Source organism: Silene latifolia, chromosome 10 (genome assembly GCF_048544455.1).
Source record: "Silene latifolia isolate original U9 population chromosome 10, ASM4854445v1, whole genome shotgun sequence".
NCBI lineage: Eukaryota > Viridiplantae > Streptophyta > Magnoliopsida > Caryophyllales > Caryophyllaceae > Silene > Silene latifolia.
This window is the reverse complement of record NC_133535.1, coordinates 64,727,777-64,748,458: the sequence shown is the minus strand read 5'-3', so window position 1 is coordinate 64,748,458 and position 20,682 is coordinate 64,727,777. Positions and strand designations below refer to the sequence as shown.

General features: G+C 39.3%; 1 protein-coding gene across 1 annotated transcript; it reads right to left on the bottom strand.

Annotated features, from left to right (window-relative positions):
- Window positions 1–16,612: 16,612 nt before the first annotated feature.
- Window positions 16,613–18,705, bottom strand: LOC141607684 (uncharacterized). The gene is made up of 3 exons (XM_074427040.1): window positions 18,654–18,705; window positions 17,066–18,300; window positions 16,613–17,017 (listed from the first exon to the last, which is right to left on the bottom strand). The coding sequence occupies exons 1-3, from the start codon at window positions 18,703–18,705 to the stop codon at window positions 16,613–16,615; spliced, it is 1,692 nt and encodes a 563-aa protein (XP_074283141.1).
- Window positions 18,706–20,682: the final 1,977 nt, after the last annotated feature.

The following is a 20,682-nucleotide window of genomic DNA, read 5'->3' as shown; positions in this document are numbered from 1 at the left end:
TTACCATCTCGGTTGCCCGAGGTAAATGATACAGATTAAAACAACCAAAGTACTTTAATAAATGTAACTGAAATAATGGTTTTATTACATTGCCAACCGATTAAATATAAACCTTAACATTACAATTTACTACGCAGCGGAAATAACATAAATAAAGTTGTATAAGTCAACTAAGTGATCTAGACAGCAACTACGGTCCAAGTCGAGCTCACATCCCAATGCTCCCAAGTCAGCTAATCTTTAGTACCTGTCAAATCTGCTCCCTATTATGGTTCATCACAGGTATTCACGAATACACTGTCAACCACGAGGTTGAGTAGGATAAAATACATTAAAACAACCAATCTCTCACAATTGTCAATATTCCAATCTCAACTGTTCACATGTCACATCTCGACATCAACTATCCACGTTATCCACCAGAAACTAAGCCTGGGGCCTTCCAATTATTCACACACGTTATCCACCAGAGACTAAGCCTGGGGCAGTCCAACAACCACTCACGTTATCCACAAGAGACTAAGCCTGGGGCAGTCCAATTCTCATAAAGCATTCCACAATATAATCGTATAAAATATACACAACTCCAACAATTAACAAAGTTAATCACTCAATTAGCTTAATTAAATAAACAATCATACACCAATCATCCTTTCAATACATTCACATATTAAACACGCAAACTAGATATAGTTGAGTAGATTATCCTACCTTTTCAGCAATACTCCAATTTACGCAATCAACTAAAATATTCTTCAGTAAACCCGTCTCACAAATCCGCCACCTAAACAATTATAAGAATAATAATTATAATTACTAATTAATAAACTCTTATAATTAGTTAACTAATTATAATTATTTATATTTCATTATTTATAAATTATACAATACGCTAATTAAAACCTCGTCTTACCCGTCAAACAACTTATTAATGTCACCCACACACATAATATAAATTATTAACAACCTTTATTATTTAAAACTATAACTAATAATAACCATCATCATCAATTTATCATCACTAATCTAACTCATACAACCCGTTTCAAACTTTGTCAAACCGTGTTACACTTGACCCCCAAACAGCCTTTGTTTCACGGTCTAACAACCACCATCACCACCCCTCTTCACCACCTACTCAACCAACCACGGTCCATACAGCGCTAACCACCGCTACTCACACCTCCATACATGGTTCCAAACTAACGCCCTAGCTGCTACTTCCACGAACATACCAATTACCGAAAACCCGACATCGTCAACCACCGCGTATAAAGCTCCTCGCCAACACTACCACAGCCACCAATACCACCTCTGGCCACCACCGTTGACTCCACTGTCCCACGGTGACTCCAGGGGTGGTCCCCTTTGCTCGGCATAGCCACCAACATGGCCACGGTTCCCGTCCTAAAAACCGTATTCATATCCTTCCCCTGTTTCCCCTGTTTACCGCCACCACCGTTATCAACCACCACCTACAGCCTCCCTATACAACCCACCTTGGTCGACTAACCACCCAGGTCATAACCCCACCATACCCAGGTCACATCGAGTCCACTTGGTGGGTCAAAATAAGGGTTCGATTCCCCTGGTTCAACCCGCTACAGCCCCAATAACCACCAACGTCAGGTCAAAGACGGTCAGAGAAGGGTTAGACGGAGTCACGGTGGTCCAGTGCTAGCCTAGGGTCAAAGTCACGACTACATGGTTGTTCATACGGTGGTATATGGTGGTGTTAAAGTCCACATTAAAACGTTATAACAAAAACAATTTGAGTTTAAGACGGTTTACCTTTTATCGCTAATTGCTCTTTAATTCTCTCCTTCTTTCTTTTAGATCTCTTCCTTCTTCCGTAATAAATTATTTTTCAGATTTCTTTGTATTTATAGCTAGGTTTAGGATGTGTAATACACTAATTAGGAAACTATTATAAATTACCTTATTACTATTATAATTATAAAATACAATTATTATTATTATTATTAGTATTACTAGTATCACTATTATTATTATTATTATTATTATTATTATTATAGCATATTTACCAAGTATTATTATTATTCTATGAATTATCATATATTTTTATTATTCGGTTGTCATCCCGACTCATTATTCTATTAACTTATTAATTATTTTCGTCTAACAACATAATCCGTAATCATTATAATTAATAAATATAACTAATCAATATAGCTTTTAAAATATATAAATATAATTAAAATACTGAGTATTACAATTTTTAGTAATTCATTCAAGTTAGACAGCAAACTGAACTCTGGCAGATTCAGATGTGTTATGAACTGATGATTAGCTCTGGGAACTTGGGATATAATCACTTGCTTAAATTTCCACAGAAAATCACAGGATACTCTAAGCAAATAACTTGAGAATTTAAATAAGATAATCCACAGCAAGGCAAGGAATTCTCAGATTTAAACTCAGACAAGAACTTAATTCAACCACAACAATGCACAGGTTGGAATCAAATTGCCCCAAGTCTGTAGATACCTAGTATCTGCACCTTCCAAAAACCACCCGATGATGATCGGACTATAACGTGTTTTGATATGCGTGCGTGGATTGGCTATACATGAGACGGTTTAGTGCACTACTCGGATATGAAAGATTATTTCATAAATGGTTTCTAACTTCATTTGCATTAAAATAACACTATTTAGAGTTAAAACCGTCTTCGGACCCAAAACCGATTCAGAAACCCGCAACTCGAGTCAACCCAAATCTCGAATGTATAAAATAATGCCATGAATGTCTTTATCATGTCATTTCCATTAAAATGACCCAAATTAGAGTCAAAACCGACACCGGGTCAAAAACCGACTCCAAATTCAAATCCCGACTCACACGGGCCAAACCCGAATCAAGCACACAAAACACCTACCTCAAGTAACACCCAAAATCATCTTATTAGGTGCCCATATTGTTACACAACATCCTATTTGATTACCACAAATCAAACCAACCAAACAATGGATGGAGAAAAGGCCACGTCGAAATTGAAAAGGACAGGGCACCCCATGTTGGGGTTGGTGTCCTTAATAGTTAGTGCAAGGACTTATAAACCTCTAAAAGGATCAAAGGGCATACTTTGGTATTATTATCAGTTGATCCACGCTTATCAATAACGGTTGGCTTGCTAGATAAGTTTGACGTTATTGTCATACAGATGGCGGTGATCAACTGGTCCCTAAAAGTCACACCTATAGGATACGTTTGAGAGACGTGACAGTATGGAAATACAGTCATGTAGATGCCAAAAAATTGACTAACCAGTTAGTCCGAGTTATTTGACTAGTAATTAGTCAAATATGTGATGTTGAGATATTATATTTAATACGGATTAAATATCATGGGCTAAGGCGAATTAACTGATTAATTCAGTAAAATTAAATATAAACGATTTATATTTAATTAAATGTATATTAAAAATAATTATACAATATTTGTTTTGTCGGACACGTATTAATAATTCAGCTAACCCGTATTATTAGCCGATGCCTTAATTTCCGATAACCGATAATGTGATTTATAATATAAACCCGTCATATACATTTTAGCATTTGGTGAACTGGACCTCGAGCTAATATTAAGAGGAAGTGGAAGCCCACTTCCCCATGCATGCACTCGGTCCGGCCGAACCAAACAAAAGGAGAGACTCCCTCTCCTTTTGACCTAGACAATTTCATTTGCAGAAAAACTAGGGTTTTGAAGAGCATTCTCCTCTGAAAAACCTGAGATCTCTCATCTCGACAAAACTCACATCAGTTCTCCCTATATTGCAAGGCAATCGGAGAACACTGTTCTAGCACAAGGGCATATCTCGGACAAAGTCTTGGGTGTAACGATTAGGAGGAAATCTGCTTTGATTTCTGTTCTTTACGCCACAATTTAAAGGACCCGAGGTTATTTCTTGTTCCTTATCGTTTCTATTGTTTTTATGTTTTATGACAATATTCGCATGTTTAAATTTACGTTATAGTCCTGCAATTAAAGGGTAGTATACGGATATTTACCCTCAAGTGGTATCAGAGCGAGGCCACGTAAATTTTTCTATGTGTTTTTCATAAAACCGATTTTGAAACGACTGTTTTGTCTCGAATTCCGTGCCATGTATACACGGCTGATTCGTTTTTGTTCTTGTTGAAACCGTGACATGTTTTACACGGTTTTATCATCTTGTTTTTGATTTGTTTTTATGCATATTGTTGTTTTATACAGAGATTATAACAATATGTCATGTTTTGTCAATTGTCAAATTTGTTTTAATGCGTTTTTGATCATATTTGCAATTGATTTTGTCTCGAAATATGTTTTCACGAGGGTTTTGAATTTTCCAGAGATTTTAGCACTCGATCGACCATGTTTTTAATCGATCGAGTGGCTTTTTTCATATATTTTTGCTCGATCGAGTCCCTTTGTACTCGATCGACCTGTTCAAAATTTTTTGCTCGATCGAGTCCTTGCTGTACTCGATCGACCTGCTTTCAAAACCCCTCTGCTCGATCGAGTTGTCCTCGTACTCGATCGAGCAGATTTGCTGATATAGGTACTCGATCGACCTCCAGGTTAGTCGATCGAGTACTCCCTGATTAGCATACCCCTCGATCGACTTGCAGTTCAGTCGATCGAGCCCTTTTGTCCCTCGATCGAGCACTAATGTCCCTGGATCGAAGGATTTCGTCTTTGACAGCTTTGAAAATTTATTCTTTTGTTTTAAATTTTCTTTTGGCTACAAAATGTACTTTATACGGATATAGTACACTCGCTTAATAGTGAATCGGTTCACTCACGTACCATATAGTTGTTTTAAAGCGTCTTTAAAATGACGGATTGTAATGGATTAAAATTAAATGATAGAAGCGGTTTTATCACATGAATTTTAATCATTAAAAGGTGGTTTGGATAATTTTAACATAATTACGGAATTATGTCACGAATGAATTTGTTTTTAGTTGATGCATTTTATTTATCGTTAATTATGAATGCCGTGAATGCCTTTTTATTACGTATTTAATTTTTACAATTGATTGTAACTTAGTGTGGCCTTAGTAGAACGTGTTACCGTAATGATGGAACACGATCTTGGTTGTATTTTGAGATCTTGTATCTCCGTTTTGGATTTTTCACTTGTAATTACAGTTTTAATTAGAATGTAAATAGGTTTATATTTGTAATTTTAAATTGTAATTTTTGAGAAGACCAAAGATGGAGACGGATGCTCACTCCCGCTACTTGGATCAAGATGGAACATCAAGACAAGCTTTTCGGGTCCAACGGTGGATTCCAAAGTTGTATTTTGTTCTTATACTAGGATAGGCCACACTAGGAAATTTTTATTTACGTATTGCATTCCTTTATTTATTTTTCGCAACGATTATTTGCATCATATTCCGCCTAAAAACCAAACCACCTATAATTTATTGCATGAAAACTGACACATATAGAGGTCACGAGTTAGTTTTCATTGACATTCTCATGTCACACGTTTTAAGCCATCATCCAAATAAATTCATTCACGACAGGCGCTAGTTATTCGTTCACTTAAAATGAATTATAATTTTGTTGATGGGATCTTCCTCGTATAAACTAAAATTGAGAACGGTCTTTATAGGTCAAACTCCAATAAGTCCCTTCTTCGTCGGTAGGCATACTATGACCCCTTCTACGTCGGGTAAGTTGGAACCGATTGACCTATTTTATCTCAACACTATGGTCACTCGTACGATCCTGTGATCATGGTGGACTATAGATAGGATTTACGTAAATCTATCGACCAAGAGTTCTTACGGAAGAATTAGCTAAACAGTTGGCTTATCAATTTACGAAAATTGAGTCTTGGGATCACTTGTATCATTCTTGAGGGAGATCAATTATGCGAGTGCAAGAGTCTACATGTTTAAAATGAATTTTAAAATAGACTTAAATCACCTCGATGAGTTGCTTATTTCGTTTTGTTTTTCTTCTTTTCGGTGTAGATCACGTATTAAATCGCTAAACAACAAATGGTCTGGTTCAAGTGATAACCCAATGCCAAGTGCCACATTGGACCGTGAGTCCTGGCTTAGGATCTTCATGAGTCGGATGAATCGGTCTACTCGATCAAGAATGACGGATCCAACTTCGCTGAATCGGGAGGCAAAGATTACGGAATGCCGCCCGCCGACGGGAAGCTCGAGATATCCGCTGAGCCCATGCCGTTAAACCCAGGCCCCACGGCCGGAATTAACGAAATCAACGAGTATAACGATTTCGCTTTAGAAGCGGGTGCGGTAAAGAACGTACTTATTTTTGCAATGGAACCCAATTTGCATAAACGCTTCATAGCCCAAGGTGCAAACAAGATTTTCACCACGCTCACTAAGGAATTCTCGAAAGCACCGAGAATCGTGACCTATGAGCATACCACTCGCTTCTTTGATGCGAGACTCGAGAAGGGCCAACCGGTTAGCCCACACATTCTCAGCATGATTGAGAATGTCGAGAAACCGGAGACCTTTAATCGTAACATCAGCGAGAATATTGTTATCGACCGTATTCTTCACTCACTCCACGATGGTTATTCGCAATTCAGAGCGAATTACTATATGAATGATTTGAAGAAAACTCCCCATGAATTGCACTCCCTCCTCGTACAGACCGAGAAGGACATGAAGTTCAGTGGGAGTTCGAAACAGGATGTTCTCGTTGTGTCAAACAAAGGGAAAGGTAAGGGCAAAGCTCCAGCAAACCTAACAAAGAGGTAAGGCGAAGTTCAAGAAGTCGGGTTCGGGAAGAGTGGTCCTGGTGAGGCGAGTAACTCATCGTGCATGACAAAGAGCAAGAGTGAAAACATGGAATGCCATCATTGCCACAAGATTGGGCATTGGAGACGCACATGTCCTGTTTATCATGAGGACTTAAAGGCAGGTCGTGTTAAACCCGTTGGTATGTCTTCTCTCTCTTCTACTTTTATTCATATGATTGAGATTAACCACGCAAGTTACGGAACTTGGGTACTTGATATTGGTTGTGGTTCTCATCTGTGTAATCATGTGCGGGGGCTCCGAAACATCGAACCCCTCGTAAAGGGTGAGGTGGACTGCGTGTCGGGAATGGAGCAAGAGTAGCCGCCATCTCCAAGGGGACATATGTGATCCAGCTTCCTAGCGGATTTGAGTTGTCTTTATTTGACTGCTATTATGTTCCTAGTCTTTCGAAAAACATTATTTCAGTTTCTGCGCTTGATAAACTTGGTTTTTCATTTGTAATAGAAAATAATTCTTGCATTTTCTCATTACACGATATGATTTACGGCAAGGCAGTCTCCATGAACGGAATTTATGTTTTAGATCAGACCTCGGAAATATTACACGTAATGAATAAAAAGTTAAAGGTTGGTGACAAAGATCAAACGTATCTATGGCACCGCTGTATGGGACACATTAATGAGAAACGCGAAAAACAGCTCATCAAACATGGAGCTATCTCGGCCTTTGATTTTCAATCATTTGGCACGTGTGAATCATGTCTCATCGGTAAGATGACTCGGATTTCCTTCAAAGGTGTTGGAATGCGCGCTGGCCGACCTATTAGGACTCATACACACGGATGTATGTGGCCCTATGTCAATCACCGCACGAGAAGGCTATAGGTATTTCATCACTTTCACGGACGATTTAAGTAGATATGGCTATGTCTACTTGATGAAGCACAAAAGTGAATCCTTTGAGAAATTCAAGGAATACCAGAATAGGGTACAGAACCTATTGGGTAGAAAGATAAAAACACTGCGTTCGGATCGTGGTGGCGAGTATCTTTCTCACGAGTTTGATCAACACCTAAAGGATTGTGGGATTGCCCTACGCTTAACTCCACTGGAACACCTCAATTGAATGGTGTGTCCGAACGGAGAAATCGAACACTACTTGATATGGTTCGATCCATGATGAGTCACACGGTTTTACATGATTCATTATGGGGTTATGCTCTATTGTCACCGCTCTAATACTTAACCAAGTCCGTCTAAAGTGTTGACAAGACTCCATATGAACTATGGAAGGGAACGGTCCCCAACTTGTCCTTTATACGGGTTTGGGGCTGCGAGGCTTATGTCAAGTGGAGACCTGAAGATAAGCTCGGCCCGCGATCGGTCAAGACATACTTTATAGGTTATCCTAAAGGATCACGTGGTCATTACTTCTATTCGCCAACCGAACAACGCGTTTTTGTTGCGGCTAGTGCGACATTCTTAGAGAAGGAATTTCTCGAGAATGCAAAGAGTGATAGAACCTTCGACCTGTCGGAGATTCCAGAACCAAACACCGAGCAACCATTGGAGGAACCTATTCCTTCAATCCCGGCTGCGGTAAATAATCCTGAGGAACCTAGGAGGTCGGGAAGAGTCTCTATTCCTCCGGACAGATACATTGGTATGGTCGAGGAACATGACATAGATGACGTTCTACTCTTAACGAGTAGTGAACCCGCAACCTATAAAGGTGCCATGACTAGTTCTAACTCAAAGCTATGGCTTGAGGCCATGCAATCCGAGATGGACTCCATGTATGAGAACAACGTGTGGGATCTTGTTGACTTACCTGCTAAGGTTCGTCCCCTTCAATGCAAATGGCTTTACAAGATAAAGCATTCTGTGGAAGGTCAGCAAGATATCTACAAAGCACGACTAGTTGCAAAAGGGTTCACCCAAGTGCCAGGTTTGCACTACGATGAGATTTTTGCACCCGTAGTTATGCTGCGTTCCATTCGGATTATCTTAGCGATTGCCGCTTTTCACGACTATGAAATTTGGCAAATGGATGTGAAAACCGCCTTCTTAAACGGCTTTTTGGAGGAAGAGTTGTACATGGTACAACCCGAAGGTTTCATCGATCCTGAACATCCTAAGAAAGTATGCAAGCTTAAGCGTTCCATTTATGGACTTAAGCAAGCATCACGGAGTTGGAATCATCGCTTCGACCAAGTGATAAAAGAAAATGGATTTACTCGATCGGTCGAGGAACCATGTCTATATATCAAGTCGAGTGGGAGCAAGATTATCTTCCTAATATTGTATGTTGACGACATACTCCTGATTGGGAATGACATACCTCTCTTAACTTCGGTGAAAGTATGGTTGAAAAACCATTTCCAGATGAAAGATCTGGGAGAGGCACAAAGAATTCTAGGCATCCGTATCTATCGAGATAGATCACGACGGATGTTATCTCTCAGTCAGGAATCTTACATAGACAAAGTCCTAGAGAGATTCAGCATGACTAACTCCAAGAAGGGGTTTCTTCCTATGGCTCCAGGGGTGCATTTGAGCAAATCTCAGGCACCAGAGACACCGGAAGAGAAAGAGCGCATGACACGGATTCCTTATGCTTCGGCTATAGGATCAATCATGTATGCCATGATATGCACACGTCCGGACGTGGCATATGCATTGAGTATGACAAGTCGATTCCAACAAAGAACCAGGTGAACCACATTGGTTGGTGTCAAGAACATTCTTAAGTACCTCCGAAGGACTAAAGATTGGGCATTGACTTATGGAGGCTCTCGAACGCTATGCGCAACCGGTTACGCAGATGCTAGCTTCCAAACGGATCGTGATGACTCGAAATCTCGGTCAGATTCGTTTTTACTCTTAATGGCGCTGCAGATCGGTGGAAGAGTTCGAAACAAAGTTACAAAGAGATTCTACGACCGAGTCCGAGTACTATGCCGCGTCGAAGCTACAAAGGAAGCGATATGGATGCGTCAATTCTTACATGGGCTATCTGTAGTGCCTAGTTCGAATGACCCGATCACCATCTATTGCGACAATAGTGGTGCCATCTTCCAAGCTAAGGAGCCTAAGTCTAGCAACAAGTCTAGACATGTACAACGGAAAGCTCATCTAATCCGGGATTACGTGGAGCAAAAGACAGGAGTGATAGAAAAGATTGCTACAGATGACAACATAGCAGATCCTCTCACTAAAGCATTACGACAAGATAAGCATGAAGGGCACGTTAATTCCATGGGAATTAAACGTGTTCCTAAGTTGTAGTACTCTTTTATGGATCGGATTCATTCTCTCTTGTACTCTATACGACATCATCGTTTTGATATTTTATATATATATATTTTGTTTTTCATGTGGAATTGTACGACGATTTTGAACACCACAAAGTGAATCGAACAAACATCATATCTTGTTAGTCCTTAATTGCCCACATGAGCTGATAACTCTGGCAATTATTTTGTGACGTTGGTTGATGGTGGGTTCAACGAGCCATAAGTCAACCGGTTGTGACCACCAACGAGAGGCGATTTATACGGATATTTCGTAGGACACCATTGTGACATCGACGTGGAGTCCTAAATGTTTTATAACATTCGTTGGCCGGTCGTGGATAGGACTTCCATGGTGATCCTTAGAGTCGAATCTCTTGACTATCGACTGTCTCTTGAGACTACGGCAGATTTTGGGTGACTTTGGTTTCTTTCTCACGGTCATCCGTAACAGGGGGCCAAGTAGATTTTTTTCTGGGTCATTTCATGTTGTGCTTAGATCGGAAGGAGTCGAGTTGAAGGAAATATTCAGCCTTTATCGGGTACTCGATATTTCTCAGGGCCACTCGAGGAGTCAGAATCGAAATGCATGGCCATGCTCGGATACGGATTCGTTTTATCGGTTAAGTTACTCTCTAGTCGGGGAAACCACTCTAGATACGGATCGATTGTAAAATACGACCTTTGCGGATCCAGATCTGCAAATTGTTTTACATTGAGTGGGAGAAATTTTTAAATGAATATGAGAATCGGTTATCGCACATACACTTGTACGGACAAGTGGGAGTTTGTTGGAGCTTGTGTCCTCCAGTTAGTGCGGATAACGTCATTGCACATACACTTGTACGGACAAGTGGGAGCTTTTTGGGGTTGGTGTCCTTAATAGTTAGTGCAAGGACTTATAAACCTCTAAAAGGATCAAAGGGCATACTTTGGTATTATTATCAGTTGATCCACGCTTATCAATAACGGTTGGCTTGCTAGATAAGTTTGACGTTATTGTCATACAGATGGCGGTGATCAACTGGTCCCTAAAAGTCACACCTATAGGATACGTTTGAGAGACGTGATAAAGATGGAAATACGGTCATGTAGATGCCAAAAAATTGACTAACCAAGATTAGTCCGAGTTATTTGACTAGTAATTAGTCAAATATGTGATGTTGAGATATTATATTTAATACGGATTAAATATCATGGGCTAAGGCGAATTAACCAGTTAATTCGTAAAATTAAATATAAACGATTTATATTTAATTAAATGTATATTAAAAATAATTATACAATACTGTTTTGTCGGACACGTATTAATAATTCAGCTAACCCGTATTATTAGCTGATGCCTTAATTTCCGATAACCGATAACAGTTTATAATATAAACCCGTCATATACATTTTAGCATTTGGTGAACTGGACCTCGAGCTAATATTAAGAGGAAGTGGAAGCCCACTTCCCCATGCATGCACTCGGTCCGGCCGAACCAAACAAAAGGAGAGACTCCCTCTCCTTTTGACCTAGACAATTTCATTTGCAGAAAAACTAGGGTTTTGAAGAGCATTCTCCTCTGAAAAACCTGAGATCTCTCATCTCGACAAAACTCACATCAGTTCTCCCTATATTGCAAGGCAATCGGAGAACACTGTTCTAGCACAAGGGCATATCTCGGACAAAGTCTTGGGTGTAACGATTAGGAGGAAATCTGCTTTGATTTCTGTTCTTTACGCCACAATTTAAAGGACCCGAGGTTATTTCTTGTTCCTTATCGTTTCTATTGTTTTTATGTTTTATGACAATATTCGCATGTTTAAATTTACGTTATAGTCCTGCAATTAAAGGGTAGTATACGGATATTTACCCTCACCCCATTGCATAGCTGGCATGCTCGCGCCTCAATGGGGTGTCTCCTTAGCCTCCAAGAAAACTCAATCGACCTACCATCCCACGTTTATCTATGAATACCCACCATCACACACCATAATCTACACGCGATCCGCCTCCTCACATCTCCCTTAAACTTCTATACTCGACTTCCTAAGTCACAAAATCGACACGTGTTTTCGACCTAACGATTGAAAACACAAGCCTTGCACATTTTGTTTGGTACCGTCGCCGTGCATTCGACCGACCCATTTGACCAACTCAATTCATCAATCAACATGTTTTAATCAACATATTTTCAAAACAAAATCCTTTTTAAGGAACTCTTTTAAACTTCTTTGATCGCGAGTAGTCATAACGAGAAAACCGTCTCTAAAGTCGTCTACCTTGTAAACATCAATACACGTAAGTTTGAGGGTGTAAACAACTCACTTATTTCATGTCTTTGCTGTTTTTATGAGTTTATAAGCATGAACAATGCATAACACGATTCAAATGTAGGATAGATTAGCCAAAACCGAGTTTTGGCCTGAGATAGAAGCCCCTTGCTATGCAAGGAGGCTCGCGCCTCAATGGGGTGTCCAGGTCAGACTCAAATGTGTTTGAGTTCGTCTTTCCTTCAACACTTTATTTTATTTTTGACTTCTTTTCTATTATTGTTTTTACCGTTTTAATTCATTTTTATGACAAATATTTTGACCATTACTGAAATTCATTTTTATGACAAATATTTTGACCATTGACGGTTTATTCCGTGACTCAATGATATTATTTGATTAATTAAATTTTAATGGGCATTTTAACACCCTTTTCCTTTATTTACCATTTTCCTCACTTATTTACACTTTCAAACATATTAGTCATAATTCATAATCATCCTTGGTTCTTTATACCATGTCGGATTAATCCGAGTACGATGACAAACTTGACTAATTACAAATAAATGAACTTAACATAGTTAGTTCAAATCGATCATTTTCCTTTCACTTTTATTTCATTTTATTCTTTTTCTTGGCCATATTGCATGTCACCCTTTGTTTGAAAGTTGTGAAATTATTATTGATTATTTATTGTGAAATATTTTATCCTACTCAACCTCGTGGTTGATAGTATATTCGTGAACACCTGTGATGAACCATAATGGGAAGCAGATTTGACAGGTACTAAAGATTAGCTGACTTGGGAGCTTATGGGAATGCGTGAGGACTTGGCCAGTCTACCTAGATAGAGTGTAAACTATGGGGTTTAACAGGAATGAGGCCAATCTGATAGAATATCAGTAATGCAATGTTCTTGCAGAGGCAAAGAAAAATAGCAAATGATTTTTAAAATTCATGAATTTTGGTGATAAATACTGTGGATATATGAACTTCAACTGATAAAAATTTGGATATTTGTTTTGCACTCTAACTATTTTTAATAATTCATTCAAGTTAGACAACAAACTGAACTCTGACAGATTCAGATGTGTTATGAACTGATGATTTGTTTTGGGAACTTGGGATATAATCACTTGCTTAAATTTCCACAGAAAATCACAGGATACTCTAAGCAAATAACTTAAGAATTAAAATAAGAAAATCCACAGCAAGGCACAGGAATTCTCAGATTTAAACTCAGACAATAACTTAATTCAACCACAGCAATGCACAGATTGGAATCAAATTGCCACATGTCCTTAATCTCTAATCACAGCAATGCACATAATAGAATCAAGCCTGACTTACAACTAAGCTAAGCACAAGTGGTGAAGATTTAATTTAGAGTAAATAACTCAGATTTTGGTTCAAAAGTAGTCTGATTTTTCCATTGCAGGCAATGCTCCTTATATAGGGATTGCTGGGAGTTGTGCTCAGTTACATTTGAATCCTAGGGCCAAGATTAAGGTAGTACATAAAGCTAAGGACAAATATCTTACAATGTGGAACTGGTAAGGGGGTAAAACTGAAAAAGCTAGGTAAATAACAAGTGAATTGCAAAAAACGTAGTCTGTCAGTCAACTGCCTTTGTCTTTGCTTGGTGAAGGCTTGAAGTTGCTTTGTTAAAGGTTGCAGCACTGTCTAGAGTCTTAAAGAGGATTTGTTTCATCCTGATTGTTGCTGGAATGATGCTTACTCTAGTTGGCTTGCTTTAGAGACCTGTCTGACCCAAACATGGTAACTTGAAAGTGACCCTTCTCCTAACCAATTCCACTTGACTTGTGACTGGATTGATGCTAAAACAAAATAAACTGATGCATGGACCATAGACTTCATTATCAGACTGGACTAAGCTTGATTAAGGGGCCATTTAGGCACCCCCACACTGGACCTGGTGAACCTCTTCATGGCTATTGGAGTTGGTGTGGTAGCTGAGTCAGAATTGTTGCTGACCTGTGTCTCAGCTCCTGCTGCAACCTCCCCAGCTTGAGAGGAGCTTGACCTCAAACTAGAGTCATCCTCATCATCAGACTCTCCATAGTATGGACTCAAGTCTCCCATATTAAAGGTCTTATGTACACCATACTCACCAGGAAGGTCAACCTTATAGGCATTAGGGCCAACCTTCTCAATGATCTTAAATGGACCTTCAGCTCTGGGTATTAATTTGCTCTTTCTTTTTGCTGGGAATCTATCCTTCATAAGGTGCAACCAAACCAGGTCACTTGGTGCAAACTCTTTCTTTTTACCTGAATTCTTGGAATGCCTCTAATAGGACTCATTTGATATCTCAATTTGTCTTCTTACTACAGCATGGAGTTTGATCATCTGTTATGTTCTTTTCTTGGCATCATAGTTGAGCTCTTCCTTAGGAACATTTGAGATGTCTAAGGGCATTAGACGATTGACCCCATAGAATACTACAAAGGGACTGTGTCCTGTTGCGGAAGCTGGAGCTCTATTGAAGGCAAATTCAGCCATTGACAGCTTGATGTCCCAATCCTTAAGAGACTTGTTGACAATGCACCTTAGAATTCTTGCCAGGGTCTTGTTGGTTGTTTCAGTTTGACCATCAGTTTGTGGATGGTGAGATGTATTGAATAACAACCTGATGTTTAACAGCCTCCATAGAGTCTTCCAAAAGTAGCTCATGAACTTAAATTCCTGTCAGACACAATGGTTTGTGGGACACCATGGAGTCTGACTACCTCTTTTAGATAAAGCTCAGCAATGCTAGTAGCATCTTCAGTCTTCTTACAGGCTATGAAATGGGCCATTTTACTGAACCTGTAAACCACAACCATAATGGCATCATATCCCCTCTGAGTTCTTGGTAAAGCCACTATGAAATCCATGCTAACATCATCCCATGGCTTGACTGGCACAGGCAATGGGGTGTAGGGGCCTGCCTGGAATGAGCTCTTGGCTTGTTGACATGTAGAACACCTTCTCAAGGCAATTTGGACATCCTCCAACATTTTTGGCCAATAGAATTGGTCTTGCAGAATCTCCACTGTTTTTTGTACACTAAAATGCCCACCTAAGCCACTAGAATGGACTTCCTTAATTAGCAGTTCCATGTAGGAACCCCTAGGAACACAGAGCTTGTTTCCCTTAAAGAGAAACCCTTCCTACATCTGATATTTGCTCCCCTGAACCCTAGTTCCTTCTGTTAATAGCTTCTAGTCTTCAAAGAAATCAGGACCATCTTTGTACATATCTTTCATGAATTCAAATCTAGAACTCTTTGGTTTAGAACAGTTTTCTTACCTTCCTTATATCTCCTTGAGAGGGCATCAGCAACCACATTTTGCTTACCTTCCTTATATTTGCTGGAGAAGGTGAAATACTGAAGGAACTCAACCCATTTTGCATGCCTATGACTCAATTTATGCTGGCTACTTATGTATTTTAAGGCCTCATGATCAGAATACAATACAAAGGGTTTGGGTTTGAGGTAGTGGCTCCAACGCATGAGAGCCCTGATAATTGCATAGAACTCCTTGTCATAAGTTGAGTAACACAAGTAAGCTCCATTGAGCTTCTCACTGAAGTAAGCAACTGGCCTCCTTTCCTGAATCAACACAGCTCCAATGCCAACACCACTAGCATCACATTCAACTTCAAATAGACAGTTGAAATCAGGTATCCTGAGTATAGGGGCTTCACATAAGAGTTTCTTGATTAGCCTGAAAGCTTGCAGGGCATTGTCAGTCTATTTAAACTCTCATTTGTTCATACACTCTGTGACAGGAGCAGCTAGGGCACTGAAGTTCTTTATGAATTTCATGTAGAATGAAGCAAGGCCATGAAATCCCCTCACTTCTGTGATGGTTTTTAGCACAGGCTAAGACTTAACAGCCTCTATCTTGTCTTGATCCACAGAGATACCTCTATCAGAGACAATGTACCCAAGGAACTTTTCTTCTGGTATAAGGAAGATACATTTCTCCAGTTTTCCAAATAGCTTATTCTCCCTCAGAATTTGGAATACAGTTTCAAGATGCCTCAAGTGCTCTTCCTTGGTGGTGTTGTAAATAGGTATGTCATCAAAATACACCACAACAAATTTTCCCAAGCAAGGTCTTAACACCTCTGTCATCAATCTCATAAAGGTGCTAGGGGCATTAGATAGCCCAAATGGCATAACCAACCATTCATAGAGCCCTTGCTTTGTTTTGAAGGTTGTCTTCCACTCATCACCCTCTTTAATCCTGACTTGATAATATCCTTGCCTCAGATAAATTTTAGAAAATATCTAAGACCCACTCAACTCATCCAGCATATCATCTAGCCTTGTTATTGAGAACCTGTACTTAACTGTTTTGTTGTTTATGGCTTTGCTGTCAATGCATATCCTCCATGAGCCATCCTTCTTTGGGACTAAGAGTGCTGGAACAACACATGGACTCAGGGATTCTATCACAAAACCCTTAGCCATCAACTCTTCAATTTCTGACTTCAATTCCTTAGTGGTAGTTGGGTCACTTTTGTATGCAAGTATGTTAGGGATTATAGAACCTGGTACTAGATCAATTTGATGCTTTATGCCCCTAAGGGGAGGCAACCCACTAGGAAGTTCTTCAGGGAATACATCTGAATAACCCTCCAACAATTTCTGAACCTCCATAGGAATCTGAGATTTCTCAGCTTCTGAGATTTCCTTGGTCAACAGAAAGAGAAATGGTTGTTCTTGTTATAACTCCCTCACCATTTCAGCTTCTAATAAGAATAAAACTCCATTGAGCCCATCAGTCACACTAGGACTTCCATAGATTTTTTGATTGGGAGGTAGGGGAGTTAGGGTTATCTTCTTACTACCCTGCTTAAATGTGTAGGTGTTGTTCCTCCCATGGTGAACTGTACTCTTGCCAAATTCCCATGGCCTGCCTAGGAGCAAATGACAGGCATCCATTGGCACTACATTATAGAGCACCTCATCCTTGTAAACCTTTCCAATAGAGAAAGGAATAAGACACTGCATGTCTACCTTGACATCAGCTCCCTTGTTCAACCATCTAAGCTTATAAGGGAGGGGATGAGCCTGAGTGTTTAGGTTCAGCTTCTCAACTAAGGTGACATAAGTCATATTGGTACAACTACCACCATCAATGATCAGGTTACAAACTCTCTCCTGAATGGTGCACCTACTTCTGAAAATTAATGACCTCTGATCCTCGTCAAGGGGTGCTTGTTGTGAGTTCATCACTCTCCATAAAACCAAACTGTGGCCAGTGTCAAGGTTAGCTATCACAGCATCCTGACTAGGCTCCTCCTCCTCAGCCTCACCCTCAATAACCTCCTCCCGCTCATACTCCACTAGGCCATCTCTCTCCCATTCTTCTACCTCTATGGAAGTCATGACTCTTTTAGAAGGACAATCCTTCTTAAAATGTCCATAGCCTTGGCATTGGAAACACTTGATTCTATTTTCTGTGGGAGGTTGGGTAGGTTTAGAGGTAGCAACAACTTTTCCTTTAACTGAGGTAGTTGGTATTGTAGTTTTTGAGGTGTCATTGAATCTTATACTAGTGTAAGGTTTGAAAACAGGCTTAGTGTTTGATTTGGGTGAAGCAGGTTTAGATTTCCCCATTTTCTCTACTCTGAGTGCTAGGTTGACTACATCATCATATGACCATAGTGGTTGTATCCTAACCTTAGTAGCAATATTTTTATCAAGCCCTTCTAATAACCTAAAAATCCTTTGCTCAAGCTTCTCATTTATCTCACACTGTAAGGTTAGTTGCTCAAACTCTCTTAAATAGGTCTCAAGGGGTCTCTCATCCTGCCTAAGCTTATATAACTTAATGAACATGTCCTGGGTATAATCTTTGGTAACAAACTTATCCAACAATTTCCTTTTAAGCTTGGACCAAGATTTAATAGACTCCTTCCCTTCCCTTAATCTCTGATGTTTAAGGTTATCATACCATAGCGATGCATATACTTTTAATTTAACACAGCAAATTTGCAAGCCTTAGCATCATTGTAATTTTTGAACTCAAATATTTTCTCAACATCCCTAATTCATTCTTGTAAGTCATCAGGGTTAAGACTACCAGAAAAATAAGGAATTTCTACCTTTAGATGCTTGTCTGCTTATTCAAGAGCCTCCTCTTGTGTTCTGATGCTCTCCTCAGATTCTGATTCATAACCATGTGGTGGTTGTCCTCTCCCTGCTCCCATAAAGAAGCATCTGCCTCTACCACTTCCTCTGGCAGGTGGTTGTCTCCTTGGGTCATGGTTTGAAAACCTCTACATCACTACATGAACAGCATTGAGCAGTGTGTCTACATTACCTGAAAGAGTTTCTATTCTGGTCTCAATACCAACAAGTATCTCTTCACTCATGGTTGTTTTTGTGTTTTTATTGTAGGTAGGGATAATAAACTCACAACTTCTCTCCACCCAAGACTAACACAATGGTGGAATTGTGTTAAACCTGAGCTCTGATTACTACTTTGGAGTGTAAACTATGGGGTTTAACAGGAATGAGGCCAATTTGATAGAATATCAGTAATGCAATGTTCTTGCAGAGGCAAAGAAAAATAGCAAATGATTTTTAAAATTCATGAATTTTGGTGATAAATACTGTGGATATATGAACTTCAACTGATAAAAATTTGGAGATTTGTTTTGCACTCTAACTATTTTTAATAATTCATTCAAGTTAGACAGCAAACTGAACTCTAACAGTTTTAGATGTGTAATGAACTGATGATTTGTTTTGGGAACTTGGGATATAATCACTTGCTTAAATTTCCACAGAAAATCACAGGATACTCTAAGCAAATAACTTGAGAATTTAAATAAGAAAATCCACAGCAAGGCACAGGAATTTTCAGATTTAAACTCAGACAACAACTTAATTCAACCACAACAATGCACAGGTTGGAATCAAATTGCCACACGTCTGTAGATACCCAGTATATACACCTTCCAAAAACAACCCGATGATGATCGGACTATAACGTGTTTTTGATATGCGTGCGTGGATTGGCTATACATGAGACGGTTTAATGCACTACTCGGATATGAAAATGGTTTCATAAATGGTTTTCTAACTTCATTTGCATTAAAATAACATTATTTAGAGTTAAAACCGTCTTCGGACCCAAAACCGACTCAGAAACCCGCAACTCGAGTCAACCCGAGTCAACCCAAATCTCGAATGTTGAAAATAATGCCACGAATGTATTTATCTTGTCATTTCCATTAAAATGACCCTAATTACAGTCAAAACCAACACCGGGCCAAAAACCGACTCCAAATTCAAATCCCGACTCACACGGGTCAAACCTGAATCAAGCCCACAAAACACCTACCTCAAATAACACCCAAAATCATCTTATTAGGTGCCCATATTGTTACATGACATCCTATTTGATTACCACAAATCAAACCAACCAAACAATGGATGGAGAAAAGGCCACGCCCAAATTGAAAAGGACAGGGCACCCCATTGCATAGCTGGCATGCTCGCGCCTCAATGGGGTGTCTCCTTAGCCTCCAAGAAAACTCAACCGACCTACCACCCCACATTTCGATATAAATACCCACCATCACACACCATAATCTACACGCGAGTATCTGCCCCCTCACATCTCCCTTAAACTTCTATACTCGACTTCCTAAGTCACAAAATCGACACGTGTTTTCGACCTACCGATCGAAAACACAAGCCTTACACATTTTGTTTGGTACCGTCGCCGTGTATTCGACCCATTTGACCAACTCAATTCATCAATCAACATGTTTTAATCAATATATTTTCAAAACAAAATCCTTTTTTAAAGCACTCTTTTAAACTTCTTTGATCGCGAGTAGTAACAACGAGAAAACCGTCTCTAAAGTCGTCTACCCTGTAAACATCAATACACGTAAGTTTGAGGGTGTAAACAACTCACTTATTTCATGTCTTTGCTGTTTTTATGAGTTTATAAGCATGAACAATGCATAACACGATTCAAATGTAGGATAGATGAGCCAAAACCGAGTTTTGGCCTGAGACAGAAGCCCCTTGCTATGCAAGGAGGCTTGTGCCTCAATGGGGTGTCCAGGTCAGACTCAAACGTGTTTGAGTTCGTCTTTCCTTCAAACTTTCTTTTATTTTTGACTTCTTTTCTATTAAGGTTTTTACCGTTTTAATTCATTTTTATGACAAATATTTTGACCATTACTGAAATTCATTTTTATGACAAATATTTTGACCATTGACGGTTTATTCCGTGACTCGATGATATTATTTGGTTAATTACATTTTAATGGGCATTTTAACACCCTTTTTCTCACTTATTTACACTTGCAAACATATTAGTCATAATTCAT